Source organism: Oncorhynchus masou, chromosome 30 (genome assembly GCF_036934945.1).
Source record: "Oncorhynchus masou masou isolate Uvic2021 chromosome 30, UVic_Omas_1.1, whole genome shotgun sequence".
Classification (NCBI taxonomy): domain Eukaryota; kingdom Metazoa; phylum Chordata; class Actinopteri; order Salmoniformes; family Salmonidae; genus Oncorhynchus; species Oncorhynchus masou.
The window spans coordinates 11,487,727-11,512,558 of record NC_088241.1 but is presented as its reverse complement, the minus strand read 5'-3'; the positions used below and the strand labels follow the sequence as shown (position 1 = coordinate 11,512,558).

General features: G+C 45.6%; 1 protein-coding gene across 1 annotated transcript in view; it reads right to left on the bottom strand.

Moving 5' to 3' along the window:
* The window catches only part of LOC135522059 (activating signal cointegrator 1 complex subunit 3-like), a 162,227-nt gene that overhangs the window by 111,838 nt on the left and 25,557 nt on the right, over window positions 1–24,832 (bottom strand). The window contains 3 exon segments of the mRNA XM_064947975.1: window positions 6,233–6,373; window positions 6,822–7,025; window positions 24,246–24,371. Of these exon segments, the coding sequence (XP_064804047.1) occupies window positions 6,233–6,373; window positions 6,822–7,025; window positions 24,246–24,371 (471 nt within the window).

Genomic DNA, 24,832 nt, shown 5'->3' with positions numbered 1-24,832 from the left:
TAACTGGCTAACATTGGCTACCTTGCTAGCTACTTCCAGATGAGAGAACAGCTCACTGACCACTTTACTCGCCCTAGCAGAGCGGGTTAGGTTGTTTTTATGTTATCTGACACCGCCCATATTCAACGGGTGTTGAGCGCTCTGGCACACTCAGACGAGAGTGACTGAAATCGTAGTAGATAGACGTGGCTGGTAAATTCGCTCTGGCTCTCATCAGTTGTCGCAGTGACATTCTATTGAAATGGTTACTTGCACAGTGGGGTCTTTTGTTAAGACATTTAGCTAGCTAGGTAGACAATGAACCATAATCCCAACTCATGACTTTACTACACTTCATGAATCTGCAGGTAGCTAACCAACCAGGTTCAATGTCAGCTAGCTATCATTAGGCTATAATTAGCAAAGCGAATGGCTCTGAGATACAAATAATAAGAACATACAGGTAACATTAGCTAGCTAGCTAACAGTACACTTTAACTTGAAATGAAAACAACTTTGCCAAATTCGAAATATGTAATATCTGAAAATATCTGAAAATGTAGCTATCAGTATTACTGTAGCTGTAGCTATCAGTAATCTTACCAGTATACATAATTGGTGGACGCTACTCCTCGTCACAGATGCCATGGTTGCCCAATACTTTGAAGATGTAATCCAGAGATAGGTGTTTTCTCCATCTACGTAGCAATCATACTCCATTTCCACTGATTTCAAAACTTGGTCCCCCAGAAAGCGGAGAGCAACATTTATTCAGTTCTACTACATGATACACTCATCTCAGTAAATCATGGCTAGCTGGAAAGTTGCTGTATTTTCTCTGTGGCTAAACCAACTAGGCTAGTAACTTAACAATTGTATTCGTATTTACAGATGACATTGCACCCCCCCAATCAACTCACCCAAGCCTTCCCCATTTCTCCTTCTCCCAAATCCGTTCAGCTGATGTTCTGAAAGAGCTGCAAAATCTGGACCCCTACAAATCAGTCGGGCTAGACAATCTGGACCTTTTCTTTCTAAAATGATCTCCCGAAATTGTTGCCACTCCTATTACTAGCCTGTTCAACCTCTCTTTCGTGTCGTCTGAGATTCCCAAAGATTGGAAAGCAGCTGCGGTCATCCCCCTCTTCAAAGGGGGACACTCTTGACCCAAACTGCTACAGACCTATATCTATCCTACCCTGCATTTAAGGTTTTCGAAAGCCAAGTCAGCAAACAGATTACCGACCATTTTGAATCCCACCATACCTTCTCCGCTATGTAATCTGGTTTCAGAGCTGTTCATGGATGCACCTCAGCCACGGTCAAGGTCCTAAACGATATCTTAACCGCCATCAATAAGAAACAATACTGTGCAGCCGTATACATTGACCTGGCCAAGGCTTTCGACTCTGTCAATCACCACATCCTCACCGGCAGACTCGACAGCCTTGGTTTCTCAAATGATTGCCTAGCCTGGTTCACCAACTACTTCTCTGATAGAGTTCAGTGTGTCAAATCGGAGGGTCTGTTGTCCGGGCCTCTGGCAGTCTCTATGGGAGTTCCACAGGGTTCAATTCTTGGACCGACTCTCTTCTCTGTATACATCAATGAGGTCGCTCTTGCTGCTGGTGAGTCTCTGATCCACCGCTACGCAGACGACACCATTCTGTATACTTCTGGCCCTTCTTTGGACACTGTGTTAACAACCCTCCAGACGAGCTTCAATGCAATACAAGTCTCCTTCCGTGGCCTCCAATTGCTCTTAAATATAAGTAAAACTAAATGCATGCTCTTCAACCAATCGCTGCCTGCACCTTCCCGCCTGTCCAACATCACTACTCTGGACGGTTCTGACTTAGAAAATGTGGACAACTACAAATACCTAGGTGTGTGGTTAGACTGTAAACTCTCCTTCCAGACTCACATCAAACATTTCCAATCCAAAGTTAAATCTAGAATTGGCTTCCTATTTCGCAACAAAGCATCTTTCACTCATGCTGCCAAACATACCCTTGTAAAATTGACCATCCTACCGATCCTCGACTTTGGCGATGTCATTTACAAAATAGCCTCCAATACCCTACTCAATAAATTGGATGCAGTCTATCACAGTGCCATCCGTTTTGTCACAAAAGCCCCATATACTACCCACCACTGCAACCTGTACGCTCTTGTTGACTGGCCCGTGCTTCATACTCGCCGCCAAACCCACTGTCTCCAGGTCATCTACAAGACCCTGCTAGGTAAAGTCCACACTTATCTCAGCTGGCTGGTCACCATAGCAGCACCCACCTGTAGCATGCACGTATATCTCTCTGGTCACCCCCAAAACCAATTCTTCCTTTGGCTGCCTCTCCTTCCAGTTCTCTGCTGGCAATGACTGGAACGAACTTAAAAAATCTCAAACTGGAAACACTTATCTCCCTCACTAGCTTTAAGCACCAGCTGTCAGAGCAGCTCACAGATTACTGCACCTGTACATAGCCCATCTATAATTTAGCCCAAACAACTACCTCTTTCCCTACTGTATTAATTTATTTTGCTCCTTTGCACCCCATTATTTCTATCTCTACCTTGCACATTCTCCCACTGCAAATCAACCATTCCAGTGTTTTACTTGCTATATTGTATTTACTTCACCACTATGGCAGGTTTTTTTTTTTTGCCTTTACCTCCCTTATCTCACCTCACTTGCTCACATTGTATATAGACTTACGGTATTATTGACTGTATTTTTGTTTTACTCCATGTTTTACTCCATACTCTGTGTTGTTGTGTTTGTCGAACTGCTTTGCTTTATCTTGGCCAGGTCGCAATTGTAAATAGGAACTTGTTCTCAAGTTGGTTTAAATAAAGGTGAAATAAATAAATAAATAAATAAAAAATAAAATAAATAAAAAATACACATTTGATATTAAGGAAGGCATTTCAGAAGGCATTTCTGTCAAAAAACTAATTTTGATTAAAAAAAGTTTAAATTCAAATGGTATTGGCCGCGACATACTCCTAGTTTCCTGAAACGAGTCACGTGTATTCCCAGTCATGTGAAATCCATAGATAATGGATTAATGCATTTATTTCAATTGACTGATTTCCTTATTTGAAATGTAACTCATTAAAATCATATTGCGTTTATAATTTTGTTCAGTGTATGTGGTCTAAGTTTTATTTTAAAGACAACTTTAATTTGCTTTGCTTCTAGTTTTCCATTTGAACATGAGCATTTGTGGGGCACAACAAAAAAGAAACCACACTAAAAGCATCAAACAGTTCTCCCTAAATTCCCATTCCCCTCCGTGTCTCACTCACTCAATTGCGTTGCGACCGCTCTCTCTACACACGCATGCTGAGTGTATAGAAATAAATGCCTATAAAAACAGATAGTGCCTTGCGAAAGTATTCGGCCCCCTTGAACTTTGCGACCTTTTGCCACATTTCAGGCTTCAAACATAAAAGATATAAAACTGTATTTTTTTGTGAAGAATCAACAACAAGTGGGACACAATCATGAAGTGGAACGACATTTACTGGATATTTCAAACTTTTTTATCAAATCCAAAACTGAATATATGAGGCAATTTGGCAATTAGTTATCTGTAATGGTTATGATAAATTGTTGCACAGTGTGGGAATATAGATGAATTCAAACATACACTACACGAACAAAAGTATGTGGACAACTGCTTGTCGAACATCTCATTCCAAAATCATGGGCATTAATATTAATTCCTCTGCCTTTTGAGCCTTTGTTCCATGTCCATACCAATTATGATTTTTCAACGTGAACATATAAATGAAACCCCGGTTCTCAGTGTCCACCTTCCGTTTTGCCATTTTTGATGGGTATCTGAAAGTTAATTTTACTGTGATGCTGACGATTGCCAATAAAAGAAATGCCTATGTAAAATGTAATGTATAATGTCATTGATAATAATGACAATTACATAACAATACTGAATGAAACATTATTCCAAAATCATGGGCATTAATATAATACATCAATAAAATCAATTTAGCCTCAAGTAGATAATGTAATAATGTTCAATTTGGACTTATTTTTTAAATAATGCAAAAACAAAGTGATGGAAACATGAATTTGGTTTAAATAATGCAAAAACAAAGTGCAATATGTGCAATATGTGTAAGAAAGCTAACGTTTCAGTTCCTTGCTCAGAACATGAGAACACATGAAAGCTGGTGGTTCCTTTTAACATGAGTCTTCAATATTCCCAGGTAAGAAGTTTTAGGTTGTAGTTATTATAGAACTAGTTCCCTCTATACCATTTGTATTTCATTAACCTTTGACTATTGGATGTTCTTATAGGCACTTTAGTATTGCCAGTTTAACAGTATAGCCTCCGTCCCTCTCCTCGCTCCTCCCTGGGCTCGAACCAGCAACACAACGACAACAGCCACCACATCAAAGCAGCGTTACCCATGCAGAGCAAGGGGAACAACCACTCCAAGGCTCAGAGCGAGTGAAGTTTGAAACGCTATTAGCGCGCGCTAACTAGCCAGCCATTTCACTTCGGTCACACCAGCCTCATCTTGGGAGTTGATAGGTTTGTCATAAACAGCGCAATGCTTGATGCACAACGAAGAGCTGCTGGCAAAACGCACAAAAGTGCTGTTTGAATGAATGTTTACCACCGCTGCGGCAGATACTTAGATGCTTGTATGCTTGTATGCTCAGTCAGATTATATGCAACACAGGACACTCTAGATAATATCTAGTAATATCATCAACCATGTGTAGTTAACTAGTCATTATGATTGATTGTTTTTTATAAGATAAGTTTAATGCTAGCTTGCAACTTACCTTGGCTTACTGCATTTGCGTAACAGGCAGTCTCCTTGTGGAGTGCAACGAGAGAGAGGCAGGTCGTTATTGTGTTGGACTAGTTAACTGTAAGGTTGCAAGATTGAATCCCCGAGCTGACAAGGTGAAAATCTGACTTTCTGCCCCTGAACAAGGCAGTTAACCCACCGCTCCTAGGCCGTCATTGAAAATAAGAATGTGTTCTTAACTAACTTGCCTAGCTAAATAAAGTTAAATGAAGGTGTAAAAAAAGAATTGGGCAAATCGGCGCCCAAAAATACAGATTTCCGATTGTTACGAAAACTTGACATCGGCCCTAATTAAATCGGCCATGCCGATTAATCGGTCGACCTCTAATTAATATGGAGTTGGTCCCCCCTTTGCTGCTATAACAGCCTCCACTTGTCTGGGAAGGCTTTCCACTAGATGTTGGAACATTGCTGCGGGGACTTGCTTCCATACAGCCACAACAGCATAGCGAGGTCGGGCACTGATGTTGCGCGATTAGGCCTGGCTCGCTGTCGGCGTTCCAATTCATCCCAAAGGTGTTCGATGGGGTTTAGGTCAGGGCTCTGTGCAGGCCAGTCAAGTTCTTCCACACCGATCTCGACAAACCATTTCTGTATGGACCACGCTTTGTGCTGACAGGACATTGTCATGCTGACAGGAAAGGGCCTTCCCCAAACTGTTGCCACAAGTTGGAAGTACAGAATCGTCTAGAATGCCATTGCTGTAGCGTTAAGATTCGCCTTCAATGGAACTAAGGGGCCTAGCCCGAACCATGAAAAACAGCCCCAGACCATTATTCCTCCTCCACCAAACTTTACAGTTGGCACTATGCATTCGGGCAGTTAGCATTCTCCTGGCATCCGCCAAAGCCAGATTTTTCATCAGACTGCCAGATAGTGAAGTGTGATTCATCACTCCAGAGAACGCGTTTCCACTGTGCCGATGGCTGTAAGCTTTACACTACTCCTGCCAAAAAAACAGTAACATCACTCTTGCAAAATAATTTTGTAATACAGTGCTATAACTTTATTTAAGGTGTTTTATTTATATATTTACATTTCCTAATCATTCAAAGGATTGCTCAGAACACCAGGTGTTTTAATCGGTGTATGCTTACTATGATTTTGACCTTACGCCGATTAAAATAAGCAGAGTAAAGTGCTTACATGACTATTGCCATAACCGACCTACTGTCATAATCCGTTTAATATCGAATTATTAGCGCATGTAAACGTGCTCAGTGTGAAGAGGGTACGGAGCTACTGTATTCCAGAGAGCCGAGCTGAGCTGAAAGATAACCACTGGGAGGCGCTAGCGAACAGTCGTGAGGCAGAATACAACTCCACTCTGGACCAATGGAGCATAGGGAAAGCCTACGCAGAAACTGTGTGTGTGCTTGCGCACCCATGTGTGTTCGTACAGTACCTGTGTACGCAGGATCTCCCCTTTGGTTAGCTGCATGTCTCCAGTGAGCTCTTTGACAGCAATGCCCAGTGGCTCCAACCGCTTACTGAAGTAGTTCGTCATCTCTGCTGCCAGGGCCTTCATAGGAGCTACATACACTATCTACAGAGGGAGGGAGAGAGAGATGGAGGGAAGGGAGGGAGCGAGTAGGAGGAGAGAGAGAAATAGGGAGGGATATAAATATATAAAGAGAGAAAAGGGAGAGCGGGGGGAGAAGGAGAGAAAGAAAGTGAGAGGAAGTGAAAGGTCACAGTCATGATAAATGAGTGTACAGCAGAGTATCACTTGTTCCCTGGCAACCAGCATAAATCACTATTTATTGAAAAATATGAAACAGGCCACTTAGATTAAGAAAGTTTAATGGAAATGTATGAAAAAGTGGCTATCGTCGCTGGCTTGCATCGGGTGTGTGGTGTTAGAATGTGTGTGTATTAGAACATGTGTGTGTGTGTGTGGGGGGGGGGGCGTGGCTTTATAAGGACAACCAATAATAAATGTGTTCTACTGTATGTTTGTATGTCTTGCTCACACACACAAAGCTGAGTGGTACCTTGAACTCATCCTTCTTGATGACCCCTCCAGGTTGGAGGTGCTGTCTGATCTCATGGAGGACTGTCAGCATGGCGATGTTGGTCTTGCCGGCCCCGGTGGGGGCACAGATGAGCAAGTTCTCATTGGTGTTGTAGGCTGTCTCAAACACTATAGACTGGATCCTGTTCAGACGCTGCATCCCCTTAAACACCAACTGACCAATCTGGGGGGAATGAAAGAGAGAGAGCGAGAGAGTCAGACACAGAAAGAGACCAAGGGTGCAACAGAGAGTGAGAGGGAGGAAGATAAGAAAAGGTTCAAATCACAGAGTAATTATGGGAGTCATTACAAAGACAGACATGGGATCATGATGATACAAGTCTAACACACACGTCAGGACAGAGCAGACGGGAGGGATGGTCACAGCTGACTGGTTTAGGGGTCGGGGTAAAGACAAACATTGGTTGGCCTTATTGAGGGGGTCACCAGAACATTTTAATGATTTTAGATGAGTAACATAGTGGAAAGAACATTGAGAACACTGACAAACCACTCCGCCGCACGCACGCACATACACACCTATCTACAACTGATTGCCAGACCACTTCCCTCATATTGTAGGGCAGGTTTCCCAACTGGCAGTCTTCTGAGCAAAAAATTAAAAGTATTAATTTTTTTAATTTAGCATTTTTGGGGGAATTTTATTTGTTGGACACAAAAGATTAAAAACACCAGGAAATTAGCTCTAAGTGATTTTAAATGAAAGAAATCTGTTCAAGTATTCCCAATAGACACTTGATCGTATATAAATGAAAGCAAAGGGCTGAAATGATTATTTTAGTCAAACATATCTGTTTGGGCTTCTTGTGGTCAATGTTCAGTCTACAAATGATTTGCAATTATATCCCGGCCCCCCACTCAAGAAAAGAATCATCCAGCGGCTGAACCTAGTTGATGATCCCTGCTATATGGGGGATGATTTACTATTGCCTAGTGGGTGGCTGCAGACAGGGTGTGGGAAGGGGGAGGCGTTTGACTGCCAGTAGGAGAGAGGTTAAATCCTGAGTGGTGGGAACAGATGTCAATCAACCTGCCCACCGCCCACCGCTTGACTTCTCCATGGTAACAGAGCGTGGGTGACAGACAGGCCTCAATCTTCCGGCGACCGACGTTGATAAGGAGAGAAATGGCCCTTCTGAAAGACAGCATCCGTGACCAGTCGACCGCCCACTACTCGGACACACACAGACATTCAGCCATCAGAGTGGGCAGTGAACTGCTCCGGCCACCCTCACTCCTAGGGAAAGAGACACAGAACTGTAGGTCCAGGTGTGTGCTCTGTCCCCATCTGTCCGTCAATCTCCCTCTCACTCACTTTATAGCCTTCTTTTACTTCATGCTCTCTCTCTCAACTCTTTCTCTCTCACTCAGTCTCTCTCTCAGAGTGGATTGGGATGTCTTGAGCTTAGACAGCAATATAATTTATTTAAGGATTATTAAAAATATGTCATCACTCTACTCTTCCTCCCAGTTTCGCTCTCACACTCAGAAAAATAAAGAATTTGAGTGCTGCGTGTCATCCAGGGACTGGGGCCAAAGAGGAGAGAAGAGGCAGGAGTCAGCCCCGACAACCCAACCCAACTCTGATGAAGGCAGGAGTCAGCCCCGAGGCCCTGACAACCCAACCCAACTCTGATGAAGGCAGGAGTCAGCACCGAGGCCCTGAAAACCCATCCCAACTCTGATGAAGGCAGGAGTCAGCCCCGTGGCCCTGACAACCCATCCCAACTCTGATGAAGGCAGGAGTCAGCCCCAAGGCCCTGAAAACCCATCCCAACTCTGATGAAGGCAGGAGTCAGCCCCGTGGTCCTGACAACCCATCCCAACTCTGATGAAGGCAGGAGTCAGCCCCGTGGCCCTGACAACCCAACCCAACTCTGATGAAGGCAGGAGTCAGCCCCGTGGCCCTGAAAACCCATCCCAACTCTGATGAAGGCAGGAGGCAGCCCCAAGGCCCTGACAACCCATCCCAACTCTGATGAAGGCAGGAGTCAGCCCCGCGGCCCTGACAACCCAACCCAACTCTGATGAAGGCAGGAGTCAGCCCCGAGGCCCTGACAACCCATCCCAACTCTGATGAAGGCAGGAGTCAGCCCCAAGGCCCTGAAAACCCATCCCAACTCTGATGAAGGCAGGAGTCAGCCCCGAGGCCCTGACAACCCATCCCAACTCTGATGAAGGCAGGAGTCAGCCCCGCGGCCCTGACAACCCAACCCAACTCTGATGAAGGCAGGAGTCAGCTCCGAGGCCCTGACAACCCAACCCAACTCTGATGAAGGCACGAGTCAGCCCCGAGGCCCTGACAACCCATCCCAACTCTGATGAAGGCAGGAGTCAGCCCCGTGGCCCTGACAACCCATCCTAACTCTGATGAAGGCAGGAGGCAGCCCCAAGGCCCTGAAAACCCATCCCAACTCTGATGAAGGCAGGAGTCAGCCCCGAGGCCCTGACAACCCATCCCAACTCTGATGAAGGCAGGAGTCAGCCCCGTGGCCCTGAAAACCCATCCTAACTCTGATGAAGGCAGGAGGCAGCCCCAAGGCCCTGACAACCCATCCCAACTCTGATGAAGGCAGGAGTCAGCCCCGCGGCCCTGACAACCCAACCCAACTCTGATGAAGGCAGGAGTCAGCCCCGAGGCCCTGACAACCCATCCCAACTCTGATGAAGGCAGGAGTCAGCCCCAAGGCCCTGAAAACCCATCCCAACTCTGATGAAGGCAGGAGTCAGCCCCGAGGCCCTGACAACCCATCCCAACTCTGATGAAGGCAGGAGTCAGCCCCGCGGCCCTGACAACCCAACCCAACTCTGATGAAGGCAGGAGTCAGCTCCGAGGCCCTGACAACCCAACCCAACTCTGATGAAGGCAGGAGTCAGCCCCGAGGCCCTGACAACCCATCCCAACTCTGATGAAGGCAGGAGTCAGCCCCGCGGCCCTGACAACCCAACCCAACTCTGATGAAGGCTCAGCCCCGAGGCCCTGACTACCCATCCCAACTCTAATGAAGGCAGGAGTCAGCCCCGAGGCCCTGACAACCCATCCCAACTCTGATGAAGGCAGGAGTCAGCCCCGTGGCCCTGAAAACCCAACCCAACTCTGATGAAGGCAGGAGTCAGCCCCAAGGCCCTGACAACCCATCCCAACTCTGATGAAGGCAGGAGTCAGCCCCGCGGCCCTGACAACCCAACCCAACTCTGATGAAGGCAGGAGTGAGCCCCGCGGCCCTGACAACCCATCCCAACTCTGATGAAGGCAGGAGTCAGCCCCAAGGCCCTGAAAACCCATCCCAACTCTGATGAAGGCAGGAGTCAGCCCCGAGGCCCTGACAACCCATCCCAACTCTGATGAAGGCAGGAGTCAGCCCCGCGGCCCTGACAACCCAACCCAACTCTGATGAAGGCAGGAGTCAGCTCCGAGGCCCTGACAACCCAACCCAACTCTGATGAAGGCAGGAGTCAGCCCCGAGGCCCTGACAACCCATCCCAACTCTGATGAAGGCAGGAGTCAGCCCCGCGGCCCTGACAACCCAACCCAACTCTGATGAAGGCAGGAGTCAGCCCCGAGGCCCTGACTACCCATCCCAACTCTAATGAAGGCAGGAGTCAGCCCCGCGGCCCTGACAACCCAACTCTGATGAAGGCAGGAGTCAGCCCCGAGGCCCTGACAACCCAACCCAACTCTGATGAAGGCAGGAGTCAGCCCCGAGGCCCTGACTACCCATCCCAACTCTAATGAAGGCAGGAGTCAGCCCCGCGGCCCTGACAACCCAACCCAATCCAACTCTGATGAAGGCAGGAGTGAGCCCCGCGGCCCTGACAACCCAACCCAACTCTGATGAAGGCAGGAGTCAGCCCCGAGGCCTTGACAACCCAACCCAACTCTGATGAAGGCAGGAGTCAGCCCCGAGGCACTGACAACCCATCCCAACTCTGATGAAGGCAGGAGTCAGCTCCGAGGCCCTGACAACCCAACTCTGATGAAGGCAGGAGTCAGCCCCGAGGCCCTGACAACCCAACCCAACTCTGATGAAGGCAGGAGTCAGCCCCGAGGCCCTGACAACCCAACACAACTCTGATGAAGGCAGGAGACAGCTCCGAGGCCCTGACAACCCAACTCTGATGAAGGCAGGAGTCAGCTCCGAGGCCCTGACAACCCAACTCTTATGAAGGCAGGAGGTGGTTAAATTATTAATGCATCAAAGAGCAACTTTATTCGAGTCCACTTAAGCCGGTGGAAGGCTGAAGGATGATTGTGGTTTCAACATGGCACTGGGCGAAAGAACGAACGGTGGAGTAGCCGGAGCCTCTGACTGACAGCTAGTTGGCTAGCCCTCTCTCGCTCTAATTCTGATTGGCGCAGCGATAGGTGGGCCTGGAAGAGCATAGGCCCACCCACTGGGGAGCCAGGCCCACCCATCGCTGCGCCCTTCCCCAGTCATGTGAAATCCATTGATTTGGGCCTAATTTATTTATTTCAATTGACCGATTTCCTTCAATTAACTATAAGTCTATAAAATAAAACTACAAAATTATTAAATTGTTGCATTTATATTTTTGTTCATTCATTCAGAGAGAGAGACAGCCAGCGAGAGAAATACAAAGAGGCAGAGAGAGAAAAAAAAGAAAGAGGGCAAAAGAGAGAAAGACAATACTATACACACCATCTTGACAGATCTTTAAACTAAGCGAGTAAAGGAATGGATATTAGTGCAGTGTGTTGTTTTGTACTCATTCTTTCTCTCTAGTCTAAATGACTGTAGGGCTGATTTCCTCTCATCCTCTCTCCCTGGCGAGTGGAGCGTCCTCCTGTCGAACCAATTATTTCCCCCAAGGTCAAGTCTTGAGAGCACCAACCAATTTATAAATATGCATTTCTGAATTAGGAGCGGCACATTTTCACCCTCTTCCGCACGGCTAGTGCACACACACACACACACAATTGCCAGGACTCAAACACACACAGTGTCGCTGTGGCAAACACGTTCACTTTAAGTGGCTAGACCCCTTTTTGTTTTGATTTATCGACTTGGTCTGTAGATAACGAGGAGCCAGCGTCCCGAACTTCTTAAACATGCTAATTCATGCAAATGTATGCCTGCCCCAATATCACCTTGAGCTAATGCATACATGTTGTAAATATGATGTTGCCATCCTTTAATAATATTCTTGAAAATCTTCAGTGCTTTGTTAATGTATTTTCTTCTTCATTTCTTAAAACGTCTCTGGCTGACTTCATTGTTAATCAGATGTATGCCCTGTAAATCTTCCAATAGGAGATGCAGCTGTCCCTGCCAGGAGTAGTCTCCGGGGTCCAAGCAGCAGTAACTCACTGAAGAGGTAACGTTACTGTAGGCTACTTGAGATACTACCATATGCAGCTGTTAACATTCATTTCATTAAAAATCCCGGTCTCCAAACAACAAACACCAGCATGGTTATACATCTTCAGCAATAAGTGAAACGCCACAAATACAGCTAACAGTTTAAATGTTTTTATTTAACCTTAAACTAGGCAAGTCAGTGAAGAACAAATTCTTATTTACAATGACGGCCTACAGTTAGATGTGGTTAAGAGAAACTACCAACAGTAGACACCACAACTCACGTTTAAGAGAAGAACATTCTCCATGGTTGTTTTATCAACTGGCCTCAGTTTGTTGGAGTTATTTCCTGTGACTGAGTTTATGAACAGGCCTGCGATCAGTCCATCAGTGTGCACACTGGGATTATCACATTGTTTCTATGAGCTAAAGGCCAAACTTTGAGTAACAAAATCCATTTGACATCACCAGGCAAGATTCCAACTCAATTACAATGACAAGTCTTAAACACACTTAATCCCCCAGGCATTCAAAAAGAGAACACACCTCCAGAACCAATCTCAGATTCCTGTTCTTGGAATCCTCCAACTGGGATTTCTGGAAAACCTGTGAATTTGGGGGAAGTTACTGGAATGTCCCAGCCCTACTCCCCCACAAAGACAGACCCATGCAGGGGTCAAAGGGTTCTCCCCAGGATGTCAATCAGGTGGTGCTGATGTGAGTGGAGGAAAGGTCCAGAGGGGGCTTGGAGCAGAAGCATAACATTTATGAAAGCCCTTCTCTCCCGAACCTCTGCTCACTTTAAAATGTGTTTGACCACAAATACGTTGTGGATTTTTTTTAAACCAAAATTCCATTTGAAGGGACCATCTAAAAAATGTCCTAGATACGACTGCCTCATTCTAGCTTCGTCGCCACCTATTCATCATCATCATGTACAACTGACTAATTCCAACCAAAAACATCACTTTACATTCTCCATGTGGAAGTATCGAACCCATCCAGGCCCAGAACATCTGTCTGTGTGTCCCACTCTCGGTTCATACAGTGTCGTCTCTGTGTGTGTGTGTGTGTGTGTGTGTATGTGTGTGTGTGTGTGTGTTATATATATATATATATATATAGTGAGTGTGAAGGAAGCAAGCAGGCTCATTATTAGAGTGCTAGCACAGCCTACGGCCAAATGTGCCAACCAGGCTGATTGGGAATAAACTGGCAATACAGAACCAATCCACCAGCCACTCTAAACTCACTAATTAGACACTCAAAGATCCCAGTAAATGATTCTACAGCTAAATCTAAAACACCTACCAAGCAGTCTCTGTCCAATTGCCTCCCTGTCCTAGTTTAACACAGTACATTTGGAAAGTATTCAGACATCTTGACGTTTCCACATTTTGTTACTTCACAGACCTATTCTATTCTAAGATGGATTAAATCACCCCCCCCCCCTAATTAATCTACACACAATACGCCATGAAGAGAAAGCAAAAACAGGTTGAAGCACCTTTGACAAAAAGCACCTTTGACACACCTGTATTTGGGGAGTTTCTCCTATTATCTTCTGCAGATCCTCTTAAGCTCTGTAGGATTGGATGGCGAGCGTCGCTGCAGAGATGTTCGATTGGGTTCAAGTCCAGGCTCTGGCTGGGCCACTCAAGGACATTGTGCTTAGGGTCATAGTCCTGTTGGAAGGTGAACCTTCGCCCCCAGTCTGAGGTCTTGAACGCTCTGGAGAAGGTTTTCATCAAGGATCTCTGTACTTTGCTCTGTTCATTTTTCCCTCGATCCTGACTTTTGGCAATCTCCAAGTGGGGTGTCATGTGCCTTTTACTGAGGAATGGCTTCCGACTGGCCACTCCGCCATAAAGGTCTGATTGGTGGAGTGCTGTTGAGATGGTTACCTCCCTGACTAAGGCCCTTGTTATTTATTTTACCTTTATTTAACTAGGCAAGTCAGTTAAGAACATCTTATTTTCAATGACGGCCTAGGAACGGTGGGTTAACTGTCTAGTTCAGGGGCAGAACGAAAGATTTGTACCTTGTCAGCTCGGAGACTCGATCTTGCAACCTTTCGGTTACTAGTCCAACGCTCTAACCACTAGGCTACCTGCCGCCTTCTCTCCTGATCGCTCATTTTGGCCGGGCGGCCAGATCTAGGAAGAGTCTTCGTGGTTCCAAAACCTCTTCCATATAAGAATGATGGAGGCCACTGTGTTCTTGTAGACCTTCAATGCTGCAGAATCTTTTTGGTACCATTCCCCAGATCTGTGCCGACACAATTCTGTCTCAGAGCTCTACGGACAATTTCTTCGACCTCATGGCTTGTTTTTTTCTCTGACATGCACTGTCAACTGTGGGACCTTATAAAGACAGGTGTGTGCCTTTCCAAATCATGTCCAATCAATTTAATTTATCACAGGTGGACTTCAACCAAGTTGTAGAATCATTTCAAGGATGATCAATAGAAACAGGATGCACCTGAATGCAATAGCAAAGAGTCTGAATACTTGATATAAATAAGGTATTAATATTTTGTTTTTGATACATTTGCAAAAAAAATCTAAAAACCTGTTTGTGCTTTGTCATTATGGGGTAGTGTGTGTAGATTGATGAGGAAAAAAGTCAATTTAATTAATTTTAGACTAAGGCTGTAATGTAACAAAATGTGGAAAAAGGGGTCTGAATACTTTCCAAATGCACTGTACCTGCTCACCTAAAAATGTAAACATGGACTATCACCTGTGCAAAGGTGTGTGGCTACTGTATACGTGTAAGCATATATTGACTGTATAAGTCAGGGTGAGAACTGCTAAACTAATTAAATGATGTGCATTGGTAATGGGGAGCTAAAAGAAAGTTGTTGTTTGCACACTATGCTTTTAATTACTTTTCAGTTCCATTTCATTCCATTTGAATTGACAACTTGATCAACTTTTAATTGCTAGTTTTAGTAAACAGCTTATCAGCTCCAAGCCCACACACACAGCCCTGAATGACCTGGCCAAACACACACAAGCTGTACTGTGGAGTTTGACAGTGAGATGAAGATGCAGCAAACAGGAGGCCCATTAATTTCCCCACAGGATGCCAGTAGAACGGACTCACTCACCTCGCACGGACGGACTCGCGCGGGGACACTCGCTCGCACCAACTCAGTCGGGGATGCACGGACTCACTCAGTCGCACACATGGACACACAGACTCACTCACTTGCATACACGGACAAGCATGGACGGACTGAAACGCTCGCTCGCACCAACTCAGTCGGGGATGCATGGACTCACTCAGTCGCACACATGGACACACAGACTCACTCACTTGCATACACGGACAAGCATGGACGGACGGACTCACTCGCATGGGGACACTGACATGCAAACGCACGGACGGACACACTCACTTGCACCTACATGGACGGACTCACGCACGGACTCACTCACTCAAACGGACACGCACGGGTGGAAGGACGAACTCGCACGGATGGACGGACTCACATGCACCGACTCACACACACACACGCGGACTCACTCACACACACGCGGACACTCGCACACACACACGGACACTCGCACACACACACGGACACTCGCACACACACACGGACACTCGCACACACACACACACACACACACACACACACACACACACACACACACACACACTCGCACACACACGGACACTCGCACACACACGGACACTCGCACACACACACACACGGACACTCGCACACACGGAATCTCGCACACACACATGGACTCTCGCACACGGACTCACAAACACGCACACGGACTCTCGCACACGGACTCTCGCACACGCACACGGACTCTCGCACACGCGCACGGACTCTCGCACACGCGCACGGACTCTCTCACACGCGCACGGACTCGCGCACGGACTCGCACACGGACTCTCACACGGACTCGCACACGGACTCTCACTCGCACACGGACTCTCACTCGCACACGGACTCTCACTCGCACACGGACTCTCACTCGCACACACTCTCACGGACTCTCACTCGCACACGGACTCTCACTCGCACAAACACACACGGACTCTCACTCGCACGGACTCTCACACACACACGGACTCTCACACACACACACACACGGACTCTCACACACACACACACACGGACTCTCACTCACACACACACACGGACTCTCACACACACGGACTCTCACACACACACACACACACACACGGACTCTCACACACACACACACGGACTCTCACACACACACGGACAACCTGAAAGATAAGTGGAGATGTATGCTGCCAGTCCAAGGCATCTCCTTTCACATCAGAGATAAGGCTTTAACAAGCCTCTGTCCACCATCTGTGCTCTTTCCACCCCCCACTCTCTCTCTGACTGTCTCTCTCCTCCCCACACCTGCTTTGCAAGTCTGAGCAAACACACACACACACACACACACACACACACACACACACACTGAGGAGGAAATCAAAACTGGATGAGGAAACGCAATCAGGACAGATTAATTATGGATAGCACTCCCTGCTCCGTCTCGTGTCCTCCTGCCACAGTCCAGAACACAGGACCCACGTCCCTCACTCTGAAGGGTGAGGCAGAGACACCAATGAGTGTGGGGACACTAATGGGGGAGGGTTGAACATTGAATTAGAAGACAGGAGGAGGAGGGTGGAAACCCTCTTCATTGACAAGTGTCTTTGAGCTAAATCCTTAAACTCTACCGGGCTTACTACACTACTCCAACTAGCCTACACTCCTCTTGGAGGTTTGGACACATGAAGGTGTGAGGAGAGACACCAAGTCAGGACATGAGGACAGAAGAGTGATTTCAACCATCATACCCGAGCACACGCACCCCGTGTGTCCCTCCGCCACTCCCTCTCTATGACAGCAGAGTAGACGGATAACCCTGTCCACCAGTACACAATCATGTCAACGTCTATGAAGAAGACAGGCTAACAGGCTGACTACACCGCTTGCGTTGCGTGCGTGAGCATTGCAAAATACATTTAGAAATGTATATTATTCAATTATGGCACCCACACTGCTCGCCCGCGCCAACGAGCAGTCTGCATTGCTAAGGGCTAAAATATAAGTCAGAAGTCCAGCCTCTCCCATCTCGTCATTGGTTTATAGAATCAGGTACCCACGTGCCATCTCCTCATTGGTTATACCCACGTGGGTGACTGAAAGATGAACAAGGTCAGTGGCGGTAATGCACCTAAATTTATGAAAGTTGCCAATCGCAATATAAAGTCAAGAGAAGAAAAGGCCTGGGAAGAAGAGAGATGACTAGAAACGATTCGGTTGACCGTTTTATGTGTGGATTAATTGGCGGAGTAGAGAACCTTGTGCATTTCAGGTAAAATAACAACTCATTGTTCATATCCCAGGAAAGATTTGCTAGCAACAGCAAGCTAACTAAATAGGACAAATTAGCTAGCAAGTGCAAGCTAACGAGCTAAATTGCCATAAATGTTTAATGCTTTTCGACCGGTCTTCAAATTAATATAATTGGTTCAGAGTTTGTTTTGATATTTTAACCTGGGTCATAAGGTTTGGTGTGGGGGGACAAAATACATTGATGCACGTGTGCAGCCGGGTTGGGTTCAATGTAAGTATTCAATATTAACTTAGGTGAAGAATATGTAAGAGAATATACAACCAACCAGGTCTCCCAGAGTAAAGACCATCAGCGCACGCACACATGCTCCTAAATCCTATCGCTCAATTCAGTGCTCCCCTTTGGGAATAGCCATCTCTCTTAACGTAAGTCAAGCCTTCTTAGAATCCTTAAGGAGGAGTGTGGTCCTGATTCGCAGTTCCTCGGGGGACAGGATGTGTCTGATAGGGTTGCAAAGCTACTGGAAATTTGACAAAGTTACCAGAATCTTCAGTCATTTTGGTAAATAACAGAAAAGCTATGGCAATCTAACGTAACTTTGGTCATTTATACTTGAATAACGTTTTAAACAATGATTGATATTCAGTATACATTTGTCAAATCTGTGTCCGTATTGTCCATGAGTTTCTAGTAGCTAGACCATATCGTTCAAGAGAAAATGTATTTAAAAAGCATCTAACAATGCCACAAGATGTCTTGTGATAGATTACATAAAATCATTGAAAGATAACAATTCTGGTAGTTTACTAGTAAAGTTTGAAAGTTTCCAGTAATATACCCTCCCTAGTCTAAGTCTTCTCATGCCTCCATGGATATATCAGTACATCTGTAAGTGGCGGAGTGAGAGCCTACTGTCTATGTACTGGATGAGTAGGTTGTCATGTTTCCAGATCGAGTATGGAGGGGTTGTGTCGTTTTTCTGTCAGCACGAGAGGGAATCTCTCTCTCTCATTATATTTATACACAGAAATTAGATATGCTTTTATCAGCGTGACGAGAGCAGGATTCATTCGTTAAAAAGGCCCTCTAATAAATTCCCCACTTTTAATGTTTCACAGTGCTAGTAAAGGCTTTCCAGGCAGGGCAGAGCCCTGTTGCCCATTACAGCTTTCAATAAATGGCAATATACGCTACTCTGCGTGATGGGGGGGAAAGAAAGGGAAGGAGAAATAAGCTGACAGGCTTTCGGTTCGGCCTGCCTTGCAAAGCACTGCTCCTAATAGCACGTAAAGACGTATTAGTCTCGGCGGTGTGTGCTTGGTGCTTAATAAGAGAGAGGCATTTTGTTTCAGAGTAGCCCGGCTTAAGTTAATGAATAGAGGGGCTCCTGCACTAGGGGCTAATTGACATCGCTCAGCTGAACAGGCTCCATATCAATCTGGACCCGTCACACAGGGGTTTCAAACAGAACAGGAAGCAGAGAATCTAGCCTGCTGGAGCTAGTGGAGAGACAGGGAGACGCCCAGAATAAAAAAAAAAGACGAGAAAGAAAGATCAGGCTTTCAGAAAATGAGAAGACAAGACGATGATGTCTGTTTTTTTAAAGGTGGAACTTGTAAATTAATTTGTGGAACGGCCAGGGCAACAGAATTAACAAAACGGTTGATTAACTCTCTGTAAGACACAACCACAAACTTATCATGCCCTTGTGTACTGCAATTAATTGTTTCCTGTGAGAAAAAGAAACAGGAAATTAACTCCCGAGAGAGAGGAGATAAATCCTGTCTGTCCATCCCAACTCATCCCACTTAAAGCAGAGGAGAGCCTCTGACATTGATCACTTCCTTCATGATGAGGACCAAGGGTCCTCCCACCACTCTCTCTCATGCAGAGGGGGATGCTATTGCATGTAAGGGCCCACATCAGACCTGGGTTCCAATAGTATTTGTTTTCTTTCAAATACTACTGAATACTATCGAATACACTTAGAGCAAAAGACTGTGCCTGCCTTGATTGGGACACGCATGCATGTTTTGCCACTCTTTTCAGGCACTTGGTCAAACCTTCCTCTCAAATACCTGGTCCCTTAGAGCACTTACTGTTTGATGTGCCAGAGGCTTGAAGATGGTTCTCTGCTATTCACACTAACTCGAAGAGCAAATGTTTCAGGTACTGGGGCGGGTAATAGCCAAGGTAGCAGAACCCAGGGCTTGGGGTGAAACCAGGGTTGGAGATGAGGGTTAAGGAAGGAGATAGGACCTGAGGTACGGGACAGGGCCAGGATGATACCAAGTCTCGCAATATTCTTTCAATGGCGAAAATGAAAACCTGCTGTGTGTAAAATATTGATAGTCTCACACCCAATCCCAGCCCGAGTGATAGTCTCACACCCAATCCCAGCCCGAGTGATAGTCTCACACCCAATCCCAGCCCGAGTGATAGTCTCACACCCAATCCCAGCCCGAGTGATAGTCTCACACCCAATCCCAGCCCGAGTGATAGTCTCACACCCAATCCCAGCCCGAGTGATAGTCTCACACCCAATCCCAGCCCACTTCATGAAGTTCCCTCTCTGGAACAGCAGAATGGGTGTAAAAACTAAATAGCCAAAACTCCACTTAGCCCACCAGAGGAAGCTAGGGATTGATGGGGGACAGTGACATGTTTACATGGAAAAAAACACCACAAAAATCTGGACATTTACACATTTAGCATTTAAAAAAGCCTAATGAAGATAATGAGTGACAGGCAGGGAGACAAACACCTGAGCCGACGTCACACAGACGCCGCAAAAATAACAACAGCAACCACACATGCATGACCAATCCTTATCTTAATCAATTTGTCTCAGCCTGCGATCACACACACAGTATGCCTGTCATCTTGATTGACAGACGGGTTAAGTGAGGTGAACAGCTACAGGAGTACCCTACAAATATGACAAAATATGTTCCAAGGTTTAAACATATCCAGTCATCTTCAGATATGATGCCATGTTTTGGCACATTCAGGGGAGTTAATTCCACACGTATGATTCTACCCAAAATCTATTCAAGATTAAATGTAGTGCATTTCACAACACAATTGACAGAGAATAAATGCCATAATAACTGTTTCTAAACATCCCACCATGATCCCATACAGAATGACTCCAGAAGTCTAGATGAAGAACCAGAAGAAAAGACAGTGATGTGATTGAACTGAAGCCAACTGACAACCTCTGCTCTCCCATCTTCCAAATGCCTGGGTGAGGATTAGCTCACCTGTCTGTCAGTCCGGTCCACTGCCCTGCTATTGGCTGAGGGCAGATTTGTAAGCCTGTCACTCAGACTGTCACTCAGCCTGTCAGTCAGGGAGGAGAAGCCATTGTGTCTCCAGACAGCTGGCAGAGAACTACAGCACTTCCATTAAGACTCAACATCACTCACTGCCAATTACGGCTTCATAACGCTCCCAGTCGCTTGAATATGGACACCAGGGAGTGAAACTGAGCACGCCCTGGCTGGCACTCACAGTCACACAGATACCTTTTACAGACAGACTTTACAATATTATCAGGGGATGTTTTTTTAGAGCCCAATTCACGCAGTCCCATTTGTACCATATTCTTGGCCTGGATAAGACTGGTTTATCTCCCGTGCAGATGCCTGTGCACATTTTGTTACGTTACTGCCTTATTCTAAAATTTAATAACTAGTTTGCCCCCCCCCTCAATCTACACATAATATCCCATAATGACAAAGCAAAAACAGGTTTTTAGAAATCTTTGCAAATGTATAAAATGAAAGAACATTTTTTTTACATAAGTATTCAGACCCTTTACTCAGTACTTTGATGAAGCATTTTTGGCAGCGATTACAGCTTAGAGTATTCTTGGGTATGACGCTACAAGCTTGGCACACCTGTATTTGGGGAGTTTCTCCCATTCTACTCTGCAGATCCTCTCAAGCTCTGTCAGGTTGGATGGGGAGCATCGCTGCACAGTTATTTTCAGGTCTATCCAGAGATGTTCGATCAAGTTCAAATCTGGACTCTGGCTGGGCTACTCAAGGACATTCAGAGACTTGTCCCGAAGCCACTCCTATGTCGTCTTGGCTGTGTGCTTAGGTTCATTGTCCTCTTCGAAGGTGTACCTTCGCCCCAGTCTGAGGTCCTGAGTGCTCTGGAGCAGGTTTTCATCAAGGATCGCTCTATACTTCGCTCCGTTCATCTTTCCATCGATCCTCAAATCAAATTTTATTGGTCACATACACATGGTTAGCAGATGTTAATGCGAGTGTAGCAAAATGCTTGTGCTTCTAGATCCAATAGTGCAGTAACATCTCCTGACTTGTCTCCCAGTCACTGTTGCTGAAAAACACCCCGACAGCATGATGCTGCCACCACCATGCTTCATCTTAGGGATGGTGTCAGATTTCCTCCAGACGTGACGCTTGGCATTCAGGCCAAACAGTTCAATCTTGGTTTCATCAGACCAGATAATCTTGTTTCTTATGATCTGAGAGTCATTTAGGTCCCCTTTGCCAAACTCCAAGCGGGTTGTTGTGCTTTTTACTGAGGAGTGGCTTCAGAGATGGTTGTCCTTCTGGAAGGTTCTCCCATCTCCACAGAAGAACTCTGAAGCTCTGTCAGAGTGACCATCAGGTTCTTGGTCACCTCCCTGACAAAGGCCCTTCTCCCCCGATTGCTCAGTTTGGCCAGCTCTAGGGAGAGTCTTGGCGGTTCCAAACTTCTTCTATTTAAAGAATGATAAGAATGATTGAGACCACTGTGTTCTTGGGGACCTTCAATGCTGCAGAAATGTTTTGGTACACTTCCTCAGATCTGTGCCTCTACGCAATCCTGTCGGAGCTCTACGGACAATTTCCTTGACATCATGGCTTGGTTTTTGCTCTGACATGCACTGTCAACTGTGGGACCTTATAGACAGGTGTGTGGCTTTCCAGATCATATGCAATACATTTAATTTACCACAGGCAGAGTCCAATCAAGTTGTTGAAACATCTCAAGGATGATCAATGGAAGCAGGATGCTCAATTTCGAGTCTCATAGCAAAGGAATACTTATGTAAATAAGTTATGTGTTTTTTATTTTTTATTAAAGTTTTTTGCTTTGTCATTGTGGGGTATTGTGTGTAGATTGATCAAATGACTTTTTTTACTCAATTTTAGAATAAGATTGTAATGTAACAATGTGGAAAAAGTCCAGGTCTGAATACTTCCCGAATGCTCTGTATGGCTGCAGCATGCACATGAAATCAATAGGTATTTCATTAAACAGACAAGACGCACCTGATCACAGTCAACACACATATTTTATAATAGGCTAAGAACATAGGCTCAAAAGGTTCTACAGCTGTACCATTGAGAGCATCTTGACTGGCTGTATCACTGCTTGGTATGGCAATAGCACCGCCCTCGATCGCAAGGCGCTACAGAGGGTTGTGCAGACAGCCCAGTACATCACTGGGACCGAGCTCCCTGCCATCCATGACCTCTATCAGGCAGTGTGAAAGGAAGGCCCAGAAAATTGTTAACAACTCCAACCACCCAAGCGATACACTGTTCTCTCTGCTTCTGCACAACAAACGGTCCTGGTGCATCAAGTCTGACACCAACAGACTCCTGAACAGGTTCAATCCCCACTCCATAATACTGCTAAATACTGTAGCTAACAAAATAGCTACACAGACTTTCTTATTTTTGCACTTTCTATATGCACACTCACATGGGCCAACACATTGGCACTCAAACACACGACCAACATTTGCTTAGACACATATAATATGCTTACACACATACATTTATAAATGACTCCACACACCCATACAATCATTATATATGCTGCTGTTACTCTGATATTCATATATCCTGATGTCTGGTCACCTTACCCCAAATACATACATTATATACAAAAGAATGTGGACACCCCTTCAAATTAGTGGCACCCCTTCAAATTAGTGGCGGTCAGGGCCCCTGGGTAGGCCGACATTATATTCACAGTACATTATCCTTGGTTGGCTGAGTGTCAGTGGAACATTTTTGGGGGATATTCAAGTTGTCAATGTGTTGCTATAACTAGCAGCAAGATAAACTCTAAAGTTTAAACATTAGGCTGTGACGCAATAGGGTAAATGCAGATGGGTAACCCTCAGACTATTTATTTCTATCCGCTGTGCTGCATCAGGTGGGCTACATCATGTGACAATGCTTATTGATAAATAGTAGGACTGGGACCACAGTATCGTGATATCTTTTCCATGGCAAAAATGAAAAACAGGAATCAGATCTAACTCTTTGGTCCGTTAAATACCTGTTGCATGTAAAATATTGTGATCTGTATCATGGAAAATAAATTGTCTGTTTCCAACATTAGGGCTGTTTTCCTTAAGAAGTTAAATCTTCTTTACGATTTGTTTCCTTACCATGATATTAATGTGTGTCGCGATACTGGTATCGTCACGGCCCAACTAAATAGCACACCTGCCTGACAATATGGACCAATCTGTTATATTGGGGTCATTTCTGAAGGGAGAAAGATATTTTATTGTTCACTTATGAGTAGAAAGTCCTTTTAAAAAGTAACCAGAATTGACCTTCTCACAGTCATCCTCCCCCCAAAATCGCAGGTCCCTCCGTGATGTGTAGTATGCTGTGTGCTTTTGACAGTGCTGTGTGCCCCCCACCTCCGAAATTCCCATGTAACCATTGGGTGTCTTACCTCGTCCAGTTCAGAGATGTAGATGGGTTTCTCCTCAAAGCCGATGGACATGGGATCACTAGGAGGAATCTCCACCTCTTCATACATCTTATTGTTCTCTCTCTTTATCCCCTCTGGTAACATCAGCTGAACACAACAAACACATCCCAAATATTAACAACGCACCGCATTACATAAAGGACATTTCCACCCCAATCTATTTATTACCAACTGAACTACATCATATTAAACATTTTACAATACACACAATAAAACATCAACAAACACCACCTCAACTTGAAAACAAACACATTCAAAACATTGCAAAAGTCATGTTCAGATAAAAAAATATATCAACTTTGCCAATAAACATAATTTCCTCCAGCCCACCTGCTCCTACTGAACTGAGGACTAAAGCAACACACCCCAGGTTAGTTGATGCAAATAGTGAGTGAAAAAGCAGCAAGAATAAAACAAATAGATCATAAAAATGGGATGAAAGCAGTGGCTTGTGGGTAATGTGATGGGTGCTGGTGAAGGTTGGTGGATGAACGAAGTGTGTGTGTGTCTGTGCGCTCTATCACTTTCCTCCCGCTCGCTATCAAAGA